This window comes from Mobula hypostoma, chromosome 11 (assembly GCF_963921235.1).
Source record: "Mobula hypostoma chromosome 11, sMobHyp1.1, whole genome shotgun sequence".
In the NCBI taxonomy this organism is placed as follows: Eukaryota; Metazoa; Chordata; class Chondrichthyes; order Myliobatiformes; family Myliobatidae; genus Mobula; species Mobula hypostoma.
Genome location: NC_086107.1, coordinates 81,402,927 through 81,420,665, shown reverse-complemented (window position 1 = coordinate 81,420,665; position 17,739 = coordinate 81,402,927). Strand labels below are relative to the sequence as shown.

The following is a 17,739-nucleotide window of genomic DNA, read 5'->3' as shown; positions in this document are numbered from 1 at the left end:
GCTGGTGAACAATAGCAGCAAGTACTCTGCACTGACAAGTCAAAACTTGACAGATTCTACCATTCACCTACAAACTACACACAATTTGTCACAGGAACTAACCTACAATTCCTCGTGCCTTTGTAATGTGAGAAGAAAACAGAGCTAATTAAAGGAAAGCCAGATGATCACCGACAGAACGTTCAAACTCTACATAGACAACATCCATTAATAAATTAAAGATTAATTTACTTGTCATGTGTATGACACATAGTAAAAGCACAAATGTGTCATATCAAATCAGCAAGGATTGCAATGGGCAGCACGCAAGTATCGCAACACTTCCAGTGCCAACAAAGCACACACAAAACTTACTAACCCCAGCTCACATCTTTGGAACATGCAATTGACACAGTCACAGGGAGAACAGACAGATTCCTGAGACAGTAGCAGGAATCGAACACCGATCTTACAACTCATGCTGCAAAGGGTTGTGCTAGCCCGTATGCTGCCGTGCCACCTGTGGTTAAGACCAAACCTCAGAACAATGAGGTAAAACAGCAGCTTGACTAACTGTGACAACTTGGCCATCCAAATCACCTATGTAAAGTTTCACTTGCATGTACAAATCCTTCCAACTCACCATCCCTGGTACCAAGCACTCCCTCCAGATGAAAGGATAATTTATTTGTGCCTTTTCAATTTGTAAGCTGTAAACTAGACATTCTATTCTAGAGCAGAGAGAAAACACCCAGATTGGGAGATACTTTACCAACCATTCCATTTAGCTCACAATCATGACCCTGATCTTTAGTCATTTACTATTTTAATTCTCTACACCACCCTGATCATATTTTCTTTTTTTCCTCTGCCTCCTACATTGTTCCGAAGTTTAACAGCAGCTCAAAGAATTTATCTGTTAGCCATGAATTTTAGTGTTCCACACTTAACATCCAAGTTTAATGATTTCAGATTGCAACTACCTCCCATATTTTAAAGCAGGGTGGTGAAAATGACTCAGCCATTTCTACTTGCATCTCGTCCAGACCCAGCTCTTGTTCCTTCACTTTTTCTCCAACTACATTTGCTTATCTTTTATCATTTATTCTCTCCCTATCACAGTCCTTGCTTTTTGTCCTCCCTTCTCTGTTCTGTAAGTACTTAAACACCTGTTATATATATCTGGTATGTTTCAGTTGTAATGAAAACCATCAACCCAAAATCTTAAAAATGTGTTTCTCTCACTTTACCTACTGAGCATTTCCCACATTTTTCAATTTTTATTTTTTGTGCTCAGAGTTTTTTGAGGACTGTGACATTCCATTCAAAATGCCTCAAAGAGCAGGAGGCAAAATTTGCAATCCCATGAACTCATTCAGGAAAAGTGTTGCATTAACATCGGGTCCCAAATGCAGTGGAATACTGCTTGAGGCACTGAAAACAGCACAGACACCGGAACGTAAATCCACTTACATTCAGAACATCCTGCCTGAGGTTGGGCTGCTCCACACATGTAAGAAGCCTGAGTAGGAGGTCCATAATAGCCGAAGTTCCTATGTGTTTCAACAGCAAGCCTACAAAATCATCCTTTTTCCGTAGAAAATCCACTATCTGCCAAGGAAAGTAATGTATTATAATTTTAGTTAGGGTCAAAATAACATTTATTTACACTTTAAACACAGCAGCTGTCACAATAGGGTCCAGCTTTCACTTTACCAATTTTCATATTGCAACAGATTTGAACCTAATCACCTCTGATGATTCAGAAATACAAGAGATTCTGCAGATCCTGGAAAGCCAGAGTAACGTACAAAATGCTGGCGGAACTCAGCAGGCCAGGCAGCATCTGTGCAGAGGAATAAAAAGAGTCCACATTTTGGGCCAAGGGATTTCCTGATGAAGGGTCTTGAGCCAAAACATCAACAATTTATTCCTCTTCATAGATGCTGCTTGACCTGCTGAGTTCCTCTAGCATTCTGGTGATTCAGATTTTATTTAAATTCATCACATGTGAAACAGATAAACAGACTGGGATTCAAAGGGTTGCAATTGAAAATTACAAATTGAAACACGAAAATTATGTTAATGCTGATTTGATTTACTGCAACCTAATAAATGAATTTAATGAACACATTTTGCAAAAGGTTCAAATTCAATACCTGCTGTGAACTCACAGTAAATAATGGCCTGGAGGTGGGAACAAAATGTAACAATTCCAAATTTGCCACTTAACAGAAAGGGTGCCACGGTAGAGTAGCGATTCACACAATGCTGTTAGAATTCGGGGCATTCCGGATTTCAACTCCAGCACTGTTTGTAGTCCTCCTCCAGGAATGCACAATTTTTCTCTGGCAGCTCTGGTTTCTGCCCGCAGGCCAAAGACATAGCAGGTAGGTTAATTGTCCTATGATTAGGTTAGGCTTATTTGGGGTAGTAGGGTTGTGGGGCGGTGTGGCTCGAAGGACCACAAGGGGCTACTCTGCGCTGCATTGCTAAATAAACAAATAAACAGTAAATCCCTCGTGAAACAACACCAACACAATTGAAAAGATGACTTTTAAGCCCGTTTTCTTCTGTTTCCCATTAAGCCCACGTCTCAATCTAGAAATAATATGTTACTATGGTGCAGTAATGACCCAGGATGACGTGAATTGTATTAAAGACAAGAATAAAGACCATTTTCCCCTCAAGTGTTGTCACACTGTGCACCAACGCAATCCTGTCAGGTTAAGAGAGGTGTTAATCCTATTCTAAAAATACCCTAACAGAGAATAAAAGTGCACAGTTGAAAGGAATGCTAACCATTTCAGATGGGTTAAACCTTCTAGTTAGATCCCCCCCAGCCCCACCCCTCATCTATTACCACTGCAAACACTTTAAACCACTTTTTATAATGTTCACAAAATGCTGGAGAACTCTGTGGGTCAGGCAGCATCTAGGGAAATGATCAAACAGGCGACGTTTTGCGCTGAGACCTTCATCAAGACTGGACCTGAAGAAGGGTCTCGACCTGAAACGTTGACTGTTTATTCATTTCCACAGATGCTGCCTGACTCGGATTTCCAGCATTTGCAGAATTTCACGTTATTATAATGTTGTTTACATTGTAAGTACATGCTGATAGGTTCCTTAAGGTTGTTATAACATGGGGTGGCAATGGGGATAAGTTCCCACTACCTATTGAATGCTCACAATGGCATATACCTCAAATAGCCTCTGATAACCAAGTCCAGTTTCTGACCTTTATGTATAGCTTAACTACTAAGCCCAGCAGAAGCACTTCTACTCTCAGGAGAAGGGGCAAAGGTGGGTTACTGGGGCCTTAAAACCAGCTGCTTTGGGCAGATGGGGCTCCTCAGCTGTAGTTGGCAACTCATCTAGAAGGAAAACTCTGATCTCAACCCTCTGCTGCCTTGCAGCGTTACCCACTCATGGGGAAGGCTTCGCGGGTAAACCCCGAGGGAAAAATTCAGAGCTGGAGTCCCTAATGCAGTCCTATGTGGAGGGGGAGCTTGCTGTATGGGCAACAACTTGCTCCCTAAGTTGTACTGCCCGGACATGCATATCTAGACAGCTAGGACACAACATCTATGGTAGGTCCTAACTGAAGGAGGCCTCACTCACTCACATGATGATACTTATGTATTTAAACACATTTTATTCCATATCCTTACTTCTAACTTTATTTTAAAATTATTCTTTATAATTGCTGAATGTTGACTGTAGTTGCATGTCATGCCAACACACCAGAGCAAATTCTTAATGCACGTAAATGCATATGGCCTTTACTAACGTTGGCAGATGGTGTTTTTACTGATAAACTGAAACTCTCATGCATCAAGTGAAATACTAATTATTATTTAATATTTTCTAATCCAGATTCATGACTTCGATTAAATCACTGTTTGCCCTTTCATACAGCAAGTTCCCCAACTGGATGATTGTCAAGCACAATCTACCAAATGTAACCATAATTCCCAGCTCAGTGAGGTTAGCCACATCTTCAACTACTGAAAATACATAAAAGAGCAATAGCATTAGGTGGCATGATATCAAAACACTGACCAATAAAACCAACTTAGAGACTTCTCCACAGATCCCATTTGCAGCCAGGAATCAGAAGTTATATGGCCCTTCATGCACCAAATCCTAATTTAATTTGCTTCCATAGGACCGTATCTTTCTACACCTTGCCTTTGAAAAGAGGATGTGCTGTCCAATTACATCTATGTGACCAATTAAACTACTAACTCGCATTTCTTTGGAGTGTGGGAGGAAACGGGAGCACCCAGAGAAAACCCACACAGTCATGTACAAGCTCCTTACAGACAGTGGCGGAACTGACCCTGGGTTGCTGGCACTGTGATAGTGCTACACTAACCACTATGCTACCAGCCGTCCTAGTTCTACTGATCTTTCTCTGAAACCTTTGCAGCCTCAACTTCTCGTTGTCAAGTACCTGTGCTCATATGGTCTATATTAGTCCACACCAGTAATGCCAAAGTATTTTTAAATTATAATCACAAGCCACAAAAAACCAAATGGTACATACAGCTTCCATGGTTCTGCATTACAGAGAACAACTGCTCTTTCCACAGAAGACTACTTCCATCTTGTGGCAAGACTTTCACCTTTCCCCTGTCAGTAATCTTCTCTCATCACAAATTCTGCTGTTTACGTTCTCACTCACACAGTCTCTCCCACCCATCGTTCTGCTGCTTGCCAACCTGCTGCTCAGAACCTCCTAACAAACACTAACCCAAGGACAATGCAAAGAACTTTTGCTGACCTTATCTTAAGACAGGGACACTCCTGCATATTAACAGGTTTGCAGGAAAAGAGAAATTTCAGCCACGGTATGGCAAAGTTTTGCAATTCACTACCCAAGAGAGTTGTGGAGGCCCAGTCATTTAGTGTAGTCTAGACCAAGGTCAAAAGAATATGGGATATTTTGTCAATATTGAGGGTCAACTAAGAAATGGGGGGATGTTGGACAGATACATGGATGGGAGGTGTATGGAGGGATATGGTCCGTGTGCAGGTCAGTGGGACTAGGCAGAAAATGGTTCGGAACAGCCAAGAAGGGCCAAAAGGCCTGTTTCTGTGCTGTAGTTTCTATGGTTCTATCTGTAAAGTGGCACTGAGGTCTGTGATCTTACTGATGGCTCACACTTCCCCATATAAAGTTCCATTTGGCTCCCGTCCTGCTTTTGTTTCAGACGCTCCTATGTCCTAAGTGTCAAGTATCCTGATGAATTTGAAACTATAAAAGATTTCATCATCCTGATACAACTACTGCAAGAAAGATACAAACCATGGTAGATTTATAATCTGGATATAATATAATCTTCCAACCCTGCAGCTTCCTGCACACGATTGGGACCAGATGGGCACCATGGTAGCGTAGCGGTTCACACGATGCTATTACACCTTGGGGCATCTGTGTTTGGAGTTCAATTCCGACACTATCGGTAAGAAATTTTTACACCTCCCCATAAACACATGCTCTGGTTTCCTGTAACTGGGCTAGGATTAAATATGTGGGTCGCTGGGAGGTGTCTTGTTCGGCCAGAAGGGCCTGTTCCGCACTGTATCACTGAACAAATAAATAAGTTATATAAATAAAGATTTTAGAAAGAAAACCTAGTGACCTACCTGTTCACTCATAATATAGTTTTCCAACCCTTCAGTTTCCTGCACACAACTCTGGAACATGACAACCTTGGACAGAAAAATCCAGTGACCTACCTGCTCACTCTTTCTGTTGATGAGGATGCCCATCACTTTACTGAAGAAACTTGCCAAAAGAGGATTAAGAACATTGTCATTCTGCAGAAAGGCATAGAGGCGGCTCAACAGCGACTCATCCTCGCCCAAGGCATCATTAACCTGAGTCACGTCGGCTGTCAATATCTCACAGGATATATTAGGGTACCTGAGATAAGATACATTTTAAATGGTAAGTGGAACGTTCCAGATTATAAGGCATTTACTTAATAACAACAGTTCTCAAGGAAGCAAATTCATCTGTGTTATACACACAAAATACTGGAGGAACTCAGCAGGTCATGCAGCATCTATGGAAGAACAGAATCTAGGGTTTGGTCTGAGACCCTTCATATGTTAGGGAAAATGAGAGAGAATCTCACTGAAAAACAAGCAAATCTTTCAAATCTTGGAAGGTTAGAAATAGAGCTGATATTTTCCCTGTCTGACTGCTTACAATAAGTGTCCCTTGCACTGCTCCAACAGGGACACTGCCTCAAAATAACAGGTTCAGCAGGAAACAGAAATTTCCGACATGGCCTGGCAATTTTTTTTGCTTTCACTATCCAAGAAAGCTGTGTTGACTCAGTATAGTCAAGGCTGAGCTCAATAGAATTTGGAACATGACGGGGATTGAGGGATGTTAGGCAAGTTCTGGAAAGTGGCAGAGGTCTGTGATCTTACTGAATGGCTCACTCTTTCCGATATTAAGTTCCACCTGGCTCATTCTTGCTTTTGTTTAAATATTCCCAAGTCCTAATATACTGTTCTGAAGAATTTGAAACTTTACAAAATATTTCAAAGTCCTAATACATATCCTGCAGGAAGATACAATACTAATAAAACTCAATTCAACTGAGATAGTAGTGTGGGAGAGCAAGTCTCCTCCTCGCTGCACGTTAAGAGATGGTGAGGGTGTGTGAACAGCTCTGTTTAAGTCACTGCAGAGCTGAAGTTGTGCTCATGAGGACTGGAAGTGGCGTACTTCCTAATTTATTCAGTGTCAGCAGTGAGCACTTCAACTACAGCTGACCACATGATGTTACATAAAACATACCAACAATATAGCCAAGGCCACACATCAAGATCTCATTGGCTGGAAAGGAAGGGATATACAATTTTTTAAATGCACCTTGCACTGCACTGCTATAACAGACACTCTCAAGCATGCTGCAAATTTCTTGTAAGTGGATTTTGCTCTCCTCCACACTCAACGATCTGAGCAAATTTAACTCAAATGTGGTGTGCCACTTCAATGCACCATCTCATGAGCAGCTTTAACCACAGCACACGCAATTACAAAACAGTAGTACTGCACTTGGTTCGGTATTTGTTCAGTGAATTAGATTAAACTAAATACTGAACCTTGGGACCAAGTTCTATCCTTTCAGCCTGATGATTCAACCAGTAATAGGGTTTTATCGACTATAATATTCTGTTACACAGCAAATTATTGTTCAATGCAGTTTCCTTGTTCAGGAAGAAGTGGAGCACAAGATCCCAGCATAGGGATAGAGGGGTGAGTAGGTATCAGCCTGTGATGCCCCGATACAGAAGCAAGCCCAATGGTCAAACTACAGCACTGTTTAGTCATTTAACCTATCTAGAATCATGCAGCACAATTTGTTCATTTTGGTAGGTCAAATATGATGACAATATAGTATTAATGGTAAGACTCTTGGCAGTGTGGAGAATCAGAGGGATCTTGGGGTCCCAGTCCATAAGACACTCAAAGCTGCTGTGCAGGTTGACTCTGTGGTTAAGAAAGCATACAATGCATTGGTGTTCATCAATCATGGGATTAAGTTCAGGAGCCGAGGGGTAATGTTGCAGTTATATAGGACCCTGGTCAGACCCCATTTGTGCTCAATTCTGGTCGCTTCACTATAGGAAGGGTATTGAAACTATAGAAAGAGTGCAGGAGAGATTTACAAGGACGTTGCCTGGATTGGGGAGCATGCCTTATGAGAACAGGTTGAGTGAACTCTACCTTTTTTCCTTGGAGCAACAGAGGATGAGAGGTGTATAAGATGATGAGAGGCATCGATTGTGTGGATAGTCAGAGGCTTTTTCCCAGGGCTGGAATGGCTAGCACGAGAGGGCAGTTTTAAGGTGCTTGGAAGTAGGTAGAGAGGAGATATCAGGGGGTAAGTTTTTTTTCCCCCACACAGTGTGGTGAGTGCATGGAATGGGCTGCCGGTGACGGTGGTGGAGGCGGATACAATAGGCTCTTTTAAGAGACTCCTGGACAGGTACATGCAACTTAGAAAAATGGAGGGCTATGGATAACCCTAGGTAATTTCTAAGGTAAGGACATGTTCGGCACAGATTTGTGGGCCGAAGGGCCTGTATTGTGCTGTTGTTGTTGTTCACCCTTCGTGAGTTGAAGATGACCATGGCTTCAAAGTCAAATGGGAGATTGGTGGCTGTGGGTCCGGAGGTGACTGATGAGGCCAATCCGGGCCCTGAAGGCTCGCCCACATGTGGGACACAAGTGGGTGGGTGCTGTCGTGGCAGTGGATGCTGCTCGGGTCTTGCGCACAGCACGCTTTCGTTGCGCCTCGATGATGCGCCTGACTTCAGCTGCACGGGCTCCTGTGGTGATCTTGCTGCGCCAAGCTGGATGGTCAAGGGCAAGCGTCTCCCACGTGTTGATGTCGACACCCAGGCCTTTGAGGGACGCTTTGAGGCAGTCTTTGTAACGTTTCTTCTGCCCCCCCCCCCGACTGAGCGCTTGCCCTGACACAGTTCTCCGTACAACAGCTGCTTAGGCAATCGGCTGTCTGGCATTCTGACCACATGTCCAGCCCACATGGCTTGGGCTTTCAGCAGGAGGGTGTAGATGCTGCACAGCCCAGCTCGTTCCAGGATTTCCGTGTCGGGGACTTTGTCCTGCCAGCTGATGTGGAGGAATCTGCGGAGACAGCTCAGGTGAAAGTGGTTGAGCAGACACGCCAAACAGCTCAACCACTTTCACCTGATTGTGCTGTAGGTTTTCTATGTTTCTATATTTCTAGCACAAGAGGCGACCATTCAGCTCATCACTGCTGTGCAGATTCCTTGGTAGCAAATGGGTTGAATGGCTTATTTTTTACTCCTATGGTCAATTAGTTCCACTTCACTGCTCTTTTCCCATTGTTCAGTTTTGTTTTCTTTTTCAAAGTTTAAAATTTCCTACTGAATACAGTGTATTCCGGTTAATTGAGACACATTAAAATCTGTATATTTCGGCCCAATTAAGCTGTTGCCCCAATTAGCCGAAGTTTCATGGAAATAGTTAAAAAGGTATTAAAAAAAGACAAACTACCATTTATCTGAGTAAAACTGATTGACTGTAAATAAACAAAATCAGCGCGGACACCTACTGCAAATAATGGACTACCTTCATACAATGCTTTTGATGACTGCATACTCCAAATTTTCATTTTCATTATAACATTCACGATAAGTGTCGATACCTTCAAATTCTTTGTAGTTCCTAACTTGTTGAAGTAGTGAAATAGTTTCATTCTCACTGCCCACCGTTTCTGGCATCTCCAAGCCTGAATGCTTAAAACCGCGGCGAGTAAAACAGTTCTGAGTTGTCTTACTACTTATTTCTCGACAACTATCAGTGACAAAAATCACTGCTTTTTGAACACAAACACACACAAATGATGCCATTTTAAAATGGTTCACTTTAAATACAGTATAGTATCTATCGCCACATAAGTGCATGTAATTAGAAACTTTTCGAGAACAGTCTCCTGTCCCAAGTAAACAAAGGGGATCCCGGCGATTTTCTCATGAGTTTTTGTTCTTTAAATGCTGTCCCAAATAAGTGGCTACCCAATTAATCTATCTAGGAATCCACTGCATTTCAAAGTTTGATCAGTTTGTTTTAAATTCTGATATTTTTATCTGATAAATCTGATATTTTTATGGTATTAGCAATGACTTCCATGGTAAAGAAGTTAACAAAAAGAATATACAATATACCTTCTATATCTTTGTTATAGCTGTTATTAAATCACCAGCTTCATTTTCCAGAGGCCCTACATTTACCCTACCCACTGTCTCCCTATTTATATCCACAGAAACTCTTACTGTTTGATTATATTCTACAGGCAAGTTTTCTTTCAAAACAAATTTCTCCCGTCTTATGAGTCTTCTACTGCTGATGAAAATAATTCAGTTCTCTTCTTTACTACTATGCTCTGCCACTTTGTAGACCTGAGTTTACAATTTTACATTATCCCTATTTTGTTTGTTAACCATTGATTCTGTTTTTTTATGGTTTTGATTGAGAACTAAAACCTTGTACAGCATTATTAAATAACTGCCTGTTTTCCTCTAATGACTTGTCTCTTAGCTTGGTTACCCAATCCCAACTTAAACAAATCCGCTCTCATACGATTAAAATAGCCCTGATTTAAAATGAAAAGTACTGGTTATGGACCTGTAATGTTCATCCTTAAACTGCATATGCAATTCTATCATTCTGTGGTCAGTACCCCCCAAGGAGATCTTAAACCACAAGATCCCTTATTCATATCACAAACCCCCAAGTCTAAAATAGCCTATTTCTGGATAGACACTGCAATCCCTGGCACATTCCACAAATTCTTTTTCTACAATTGCTACGTCATTTGGTTTTTCCAATCAATATGCAAATTCAAATCTTGCATGATAGTTGCAGTTCCTTTCAAGCATGCTCTTAATATCTCCCCACTTATGCTATAGCATATTAAGAGGTCATTTTGGGGATCTATGGACTACTCCCACTCCTTTTCCATCCTGTTATTCAAGATTTCAACCCAAACTAATTCTACATCACAGTCCACAGTAATTAAATTACAACTCAGCACTGCTCTGACGCCTTCCCTGATCAACCAAGCTAGCCCACCTCCTTTCCCCTTTGACATGATGCTGGGCAGGCAAACAATGGAGTCTGTGCACTAGAGATGACCGAATGTAATTAGGGTTCAATACCAGGAGATTAGATTAAAAATTGAGATTAGGTTCATTTATCACATGCACATAGAAACACGGTGAAATGCATCGTTTTGCGTCAACACAAATCACAGTCCGAGGACTTTGCTGGGGCAACCCACAAGTGTCGTCATGCTTCCAGTGCCAACATAACATGACCATAACTCGTTAACACTAACAATACACTTTTGGAACATGGGAGGAACAGGAACTCCCAGAGAAAACCCATGTGGTCACAGAAAGAAAATACAAACTAATTATAGACAGTGGCTGGAATAGGACCCCAATCGGAGATTACTGGCACTAACCACTACTTTACCGTGCCGCCTCTGGCACTGGTAGCCTGGGAGGGGACACAGTTGTGATCCTGCACTGAATTCACAGCATCTTGGGGAATCTCCACTGTTGGTGTTTGTGGTCAGTCTCTTTGGAACCTTGAGATTCCTGCCGCAGTTAGACAATGTCTCCGACGTGTATGGGAAGGTCAGGAATACCGCTGTTTGGTAGCCCAGAACCTTCATGCCAGATCTGCAGCCTTAACCTTCAAATCCTTTTCATCAAATTGGCTAAGCCTCATCTACTGAAGTTGATGAGTAGTCCATGCTTTGTTGTGGACCTTTTCATCAGGGTCAATGTAGGGACTGGCAAAGAACATCTCTGCAGCTCTCTCTAATGCTTCAGTGAGAAATCAAAAATACATTGCAAGTTAACCCTCTGAACCTGTGATTCATCTGCACCCTGGAGTTCTATCACAGAGTTTGGAGTGGCATGGATCTTTGATTGAAGAGTTTCCTCATATATCCTGCAGATTAGCTCCCTCGCACAAGGCTTGTTGGAGATGAGATGAGGTGCAACATTACGGCAAGATAGATTAAGAGTTAAAACAATAACGAGCAACACGCACAAAATGCTAGATGAGTTCAGCATTCAGGTAGCATCTATAGTGGGAAATAAATAGTCAAAATTTGGGTCTTGCCCTGAAACATCACGTTTATTCCCCTCCATAGATGCTGCCTGACTTGCTCAGTTCCTCCAGCATTCTGTGTGTTGCTCAAGATTTCTAGCATCTACGGAACCTCTTGTGTTTAGAATGATGTAGTTTTTTTGTACAGTTTAACATCAAGATCCTGTTGTGAACCTCCTTCTTATGATCACTGCTTATTGCATTGTATATCAGAACCAAGACATGAAGCCTGTTGATCCCTTTTTTTTGGCCTCCTCCTCCCCTCCCTATACAAGTCATTCTCAGCCCCTTGCCACAAGATCTCTGCTCTCCCTTAACTATACCTCCTGTAAACTAGATATTAAATGGACTCAAAAATGAGTTACTTCCACCAAGCAGTAAGGCTGATCAACACCTCCACCAACTAACCCACTAACCCAGCCCTCCACATCTCCACCACTACTTTATCATTTCCTGTCAGTCACATTATGTACAGACACTCCTGTGCCTAGATCACTTTAAGAACATAACAATCAATGTATTTATTGTGGGTTTTTATTGTGTTCTTTATCATATTGTGTTTTCTTTTGTGCTTACACTTGTATACTGGAAATAACATTAAAGAATCTTGAACCTTAACTGCCCTCTCATACGGGTCAAGATCCAGTGAAAACAGTTTTAAAGTTAAGGAAGGGTTTCTCCCTGGTATCATATCTAGTATTTATCCACCTACCAGCATTACTATGCTTCTTATACTGCAAATATAACTACATTTCAAAATATACTTGGTTGGCTACAAACACTTTGGGGATGTTCCAACACTATGAAAGATGCCTCATAAATACCTTTCTTTCTAAAAAGCTACTGTTTTATTTAGACCTCCTGTCATGTATTTTCAATTTTAAATTTAATTACAGACTTAAAAATGACATTACATTTCTCAGGAAAGAAACCTCCAATTTTGGGGCACCATGCAGCATAGCAGTTAGCATGATGCTATTACAGCTTGCGGCGCCGGAGTTCAAAATTCAATCTCAGCATCCTCCGTAAGGAGTTTGTACGTCTTTCTTGTGGAATGCATGGGTTTCATCCGGATACTCCGGTTCTCTTCTCCCCAATGCCCCCCCACAGTCCAAAGACATACTAGTAACTGGGTTAATTGTACACTGTAAATTGTACCATAATTAGGCTAGGGTTAAATCGTGAGTTGTCATGGGCTACTGGGCTCGATGGGCCAGAAGGGCCTATTCCACGCTGTATCTCAATAAAAATAACAAAAATAAGTTTCTTGATATTTATTTTTGCTGTGATTTTGTTCCCCACCACACCTACATCCATTTCAGCTACTCCCCTCCACAGCCCCTCAGCATCCTTCACCATCTGCATGCACTGCTCCTTTACTTTTACACTCCACACCTAATAGCTACACTGACAAGTGTTTTCATATACCTGCTGCTACCAAGAATTCCTCCTGACAAGAGTCATCTTATGTACAGATACCCTGCACTTCAGCATCACCTTATATACATACAATCAGTCTATGTATATAAGCTCATGTTATGTATGTACAGTTACGCTCAGTCACTTGCACATTGTGTTTTATAGAACTGCATTTATACTTATTATGTCTTCGTTTTTCGTATTGTGTTCTGTAAGCTTATTGTTTTTTTATGCTGCATCAGATCCACAGTAACGTTCATTTTGTTCTCCTTTACACTCACGTACTGAAGAATGACAATAAACAATCTTGAATATTGAGATAAACAATCTCAAAATAAGGGAGAAACATGTCAACTTTTACAGCCTCGAAGTCCAAAAGCTATGAGATGAAGCTGCTTGCATTTCTTCTCAGTGTATACAAGGAGAGGAATAACCAATATGCCACAAGATCACCCAGCTCCGCCAAAAGTATTGTGAGATACATAAAAGTCAAACTAATTCAGCTTCCCCTCAGCGCAGCGCTGAGCTGGTTATAAGCTGCATTCTTGGTATATTGCCCAAATGCATAATCTTCTGACCTAGATATGAAATTGCTAACAATTGTAATATTACAAATATTAAAACATCAACTGCAGAAGCATCATTCTTGTACTTTGTAATATTAATATCCAAACTCCAATCTCCTGTGGGAGGGATAATGATGTATGGGGAAACAATTTAAGGTAAATTACTGACTGCAGAACTACAATTCAATTTTTTGGTACAGGATTTTTAAACTAGCATTTTGGGATCACATTCTGTAATCTTGCCCGTTTATAATTAGGCTTCAAATGCTGTTTAGATGAAGAAGAGTTTGAATGCCTGGAATTTATATTTTATCTGCGAACTCCTCTCTGCAGGAAGCGTAAATATAAGGACAACTTAATGTACACAATAGTTAGACCTCAGATGTTCAGCAGAATAATATTTCTCACTTATTTATTGAGATACAGCACAGTATAGGCTCTTCAGGTCCTTCGAGCTGTTCCACCCAGCAATCCCCAAATTTAACCTTAGCCTAATCACAAGACAATTTCCAATGACCAATTAATCTACCAACTAGTATATCTTCGGACTATGGGAGGAAACCCACATGATCACGGGGAGAATTATGTGCAGCAGTGAGAATTGAACCTGGTTTGCTGGTACTGTAAAGCATCGTGCTAGCATGCCACCTCCTGATCTTCTCACAGAAAAAAGCATGGCTGCAAGGATCAGAAGTTAGCTGTACCTCACAGCTCTTGGAGAGGAGTGGGCAGGCTGAGGAAAGAGGTATGGAGTGGTGTTGATGCATCATTACCAATTGTAAGCGGACAAAGTTTTTATTAATGTGGTGGCTTCAATCTGAGGGGTAACAGGATGACTGCTGTGAAAATTGGGAAGATCTTTAAAGAGATTCTATGAGATTGGGGGCTGAAACCAATTTGCTCAGTCAAGGCAATACTTCAGGTTAAAGAGTCAGTCAACCCACAACATTAACTCTGCATCTCCTTGCACAGATGCTACGTGACGTGTGTTTTCAGCAGTTCAATTTCACATTTCCAGCATATGCTCTCAGTCACGCTATGATGTCAGAACAATGAAACAACTTCACAGAAATGTTCAGTGGTAACTTTTAAAGAACTATAATGATGATATAGCCAGGCTGAGAACCATCCTTGCTGACATTTCCTATCAGAATCAAATTTTCATACCTTTTACAAAATGTGCATGAAACAATCTTTAATAATTCAAGGACTGGAATGAAAGTACATTGGTTCAAAGTAAATTTATACTTCAACAAAATACAAATGATACAGTGTCAAAGATCATACATCAGCATGTACAGCCTTGAGATTAATTTTCTTGTGTGTATTCACAGTAAGTACAAGAACAATAGAATCAATGAAAGACGGCACCCAACAGGATGAACAATCAAAGCAACACACACAAAATGCTGGAGGTACTCAGCAGGACAGGCAGCATCTATGGAGTGGAATAAAGAGTTGCCATTTTGGGCTGAGTCCCTTTTTCAGGACTCAATGTGCAAAAGACAACGAACTGTGCAATATAAAAAGATGAATGAAATAATAATGAAGTAGTGATAATAAGTAAATAAGCAATAAATATCAAGAATCTGAAATGAAGAGTCCTTGCAATAGGTTGTGGAAAAAGTTCAATGATGGGAGGCTGAAGTTGAGTAAAGTTATCCCCTGGTTCAGGAGCCTGATGACGGGTAATAATTGTTCCAGAACCTGGTGGTGTGAGGGGGATCATGTACATCCTTCCTTACGACAACAGTGAGAAGAAAGTATGGTAGGATCCCTGATGATGGATGCTGCTTTCCTGCAACAGCATTTCATGGAAATGTGCTCAATGGTTGGGAGGGCTTTACCAGTGATGGACTGGACCGTATCCACTACTTATCATAGGCTTTTCCATTCAAAGGCGTACAAAGCTGTGATGCAACCAGTGAATTTATTCTCCACCACACATTTATAAAAGTTTGTCAGAAGTTTTAAATGACTGAATGTTCACAAACTTCTAAGAAAGTGGAGGTGCTGCTCTTAAATGATAACACCAAGGAATGATCATACTTCTTCCTATAGATACTGCCTGGCCTGGTGCGTTCCACCAGCATTTTGTGTGTGTTGCTTGAGTTTCCAGCCTCTGCAGGTTTCCTCGTGTTTACACCAAGGAATTTGAAGTTTCTGACCCTCTCCACCTCTGATCCTCCAATGGGGACTGGCTGATGGACCTCCAGTTTCCTCCTCCAGAAGTCAACAAATCAGCTCCTTGGTCTTGCTTACACTGAGTGATAAGTTGTTGTGGCACAACTCAGCCAGATTTTCAATGTCCCTTCTACATGTTGATTTGTCACCACCTTTGATTCAGCCTAAGACAGTGGCGTTGTGAGCAAACTTAAATATGTCATTACATTGAAAGCTGAGCTGTAATCAGTAAACAGAAGCTTGAGGTAGGTATTAGTATTGTCCAGATGATCTGAGGCCAAGTGAAGAGTCAGTGAGATTACATCTGTTGTGGACCTATAGCTTTACAGTCATAAGTGTAAAGCAAGTAGAGCAGGAGGCTAAGCATGCAGTCTTGTGGTGCACCTGGGCCAACTGAGATTGTGGAGGAGATGATGTTACCAGCGAAATGACTGGGGTCTGCAATTGCAATTGCACAAGGAGGTATTGAGGCCAAGGTCTTTTAGCTTATTGATTAGTTTTGAGGGGATGATACTATTGAATGCCAAGCTGTAGGCAATGAAGAGCATCCTGATGCATGCATCACTGTTTCTCCATTTCACTGGTACACAAAATCGAGCACTTAATTCAAAATCTCAGTTCAAGATAATCAGATCAAATTTCCTAAGCACCCAATCACATTTTGATCTTCAAATTACTGGAGAAGTCCTCAATTTCCTTTGATACTGGCAGGTATCAGTTTGCCTCTCATCACCATAGGTCCACAGCAGATGTAATCTCACTGACTCTTCACTTGGCCTCAGATCATCTGGACAATACTATACCTACCTCAAGCTTCTGTTTACTGATTACAGCTCAGCTTTCAATGTAATTATACCCTCAGTTCTAATCAACAAGCTCCAAAACCTAGGCCTCTATACCTCCCTCTGCAAATGGATCCTTGACTTAACCACCAGGAGACCAGTTAGTGTGGATCAGAAATAACATCTCTCTTTGCTGACGATCAACACTGACACACCTCAAGGATACACGTTTAGCCCACTACCTTACACTCTCTACACCCACAACTGCATGGCCAGGCACAGCTCAAACGTCATCTGATGACACAACTATTGTTAGTAGAATTTCAGGTGGTCACAATGAAGCACACAGGCGTGACAGAGATCAGATGGTTGAGTGGTGTCGCAGCAACAACCTTGCACTCAACGTCAGTAAGAAAAAGGAATTGACTGTGTACTTCAGGAAAGATAAGTCAAGGGAACACACACCAGTCTTCACTGAAGAACCAGAAGTGGAAAGGGTGAACAGTTTCACGTTCCTAGGTCTCAGCATCTCTGATGAACTATCCTTGTCCCAACATATTGATGCAATTACAAAAGTGGCATGAAAGCAACTATATTCCATTAGAACTTTGAGGAAAATTGGTATGTCACCAAAGGCACTCGCAAATTTCTATAAATGTATTGTGGAGAGCATTCTAACTGGTTGCATCACTGTCTGGTATGGAGGGGGGCACTCCACAGGATTGAAAAAAGCTGCAGAAAATTGTAAACAGCCAGCCTCATCATGGGCACCTTCAAAACACGATGGCTCAAGGTGCCGCCCATCATTAAGGTCCCTAATCACCCAGGGACATAAACATCCCATTGAATGTTTCTAGTCAAAAACTGTGATACCTATTGGATTCTGTATTTATTCTCTGGTTGGACATAATCAAACACACTAAACTGAATCATTGTGTTCTATTTTGTACGTCTAATGAACAAACATTGTATGCTCTAATCTCTTCTCTTTGCTACCATGAAGGAGGTGGCAGAGCAGCCTGAAGACACACACTCTAAAGTTTCAGGAACAGCTTCTCCCTTCCCGCAACACACATCAAAGTTGCTGGTGAACACAGCAGGCCAGGCA

At 41.5% G+C, this 17,739-nt stretch overlaps 1 protein-coding gene across 2 annotated transcripts in view; it reads right to left on the bottom strand.

Annotated features, from left to right (window-relative positions):
* Positions 1–17,739, bottom strand: part of LOC134353871 (serine/threonine-protein phosphatase 6 regulatory subunit 3-like) — a 235,219-nt gene that overhangs the window by 153,976 nt on the left and 63,504 nt on the right. For both annotated transcript variants that reach the window (XM_063062365.1, XM_063062366.1), the window contains exons 3-4: positions 5,728–5,914; positions 1,453–1,590 (exon numbers count right to left, since the gene is read on the bottom strand). In XM_063062365.1, coding sequence (XP_062918435.1) covers positions 1,453–1,590; positions 5,728–5,914 — 325 coding nt within the window. The remainder of the gene's footprint in view (positions 1–1,452; positions 1,591–5,727; positions 5,915–17,739) is intronic.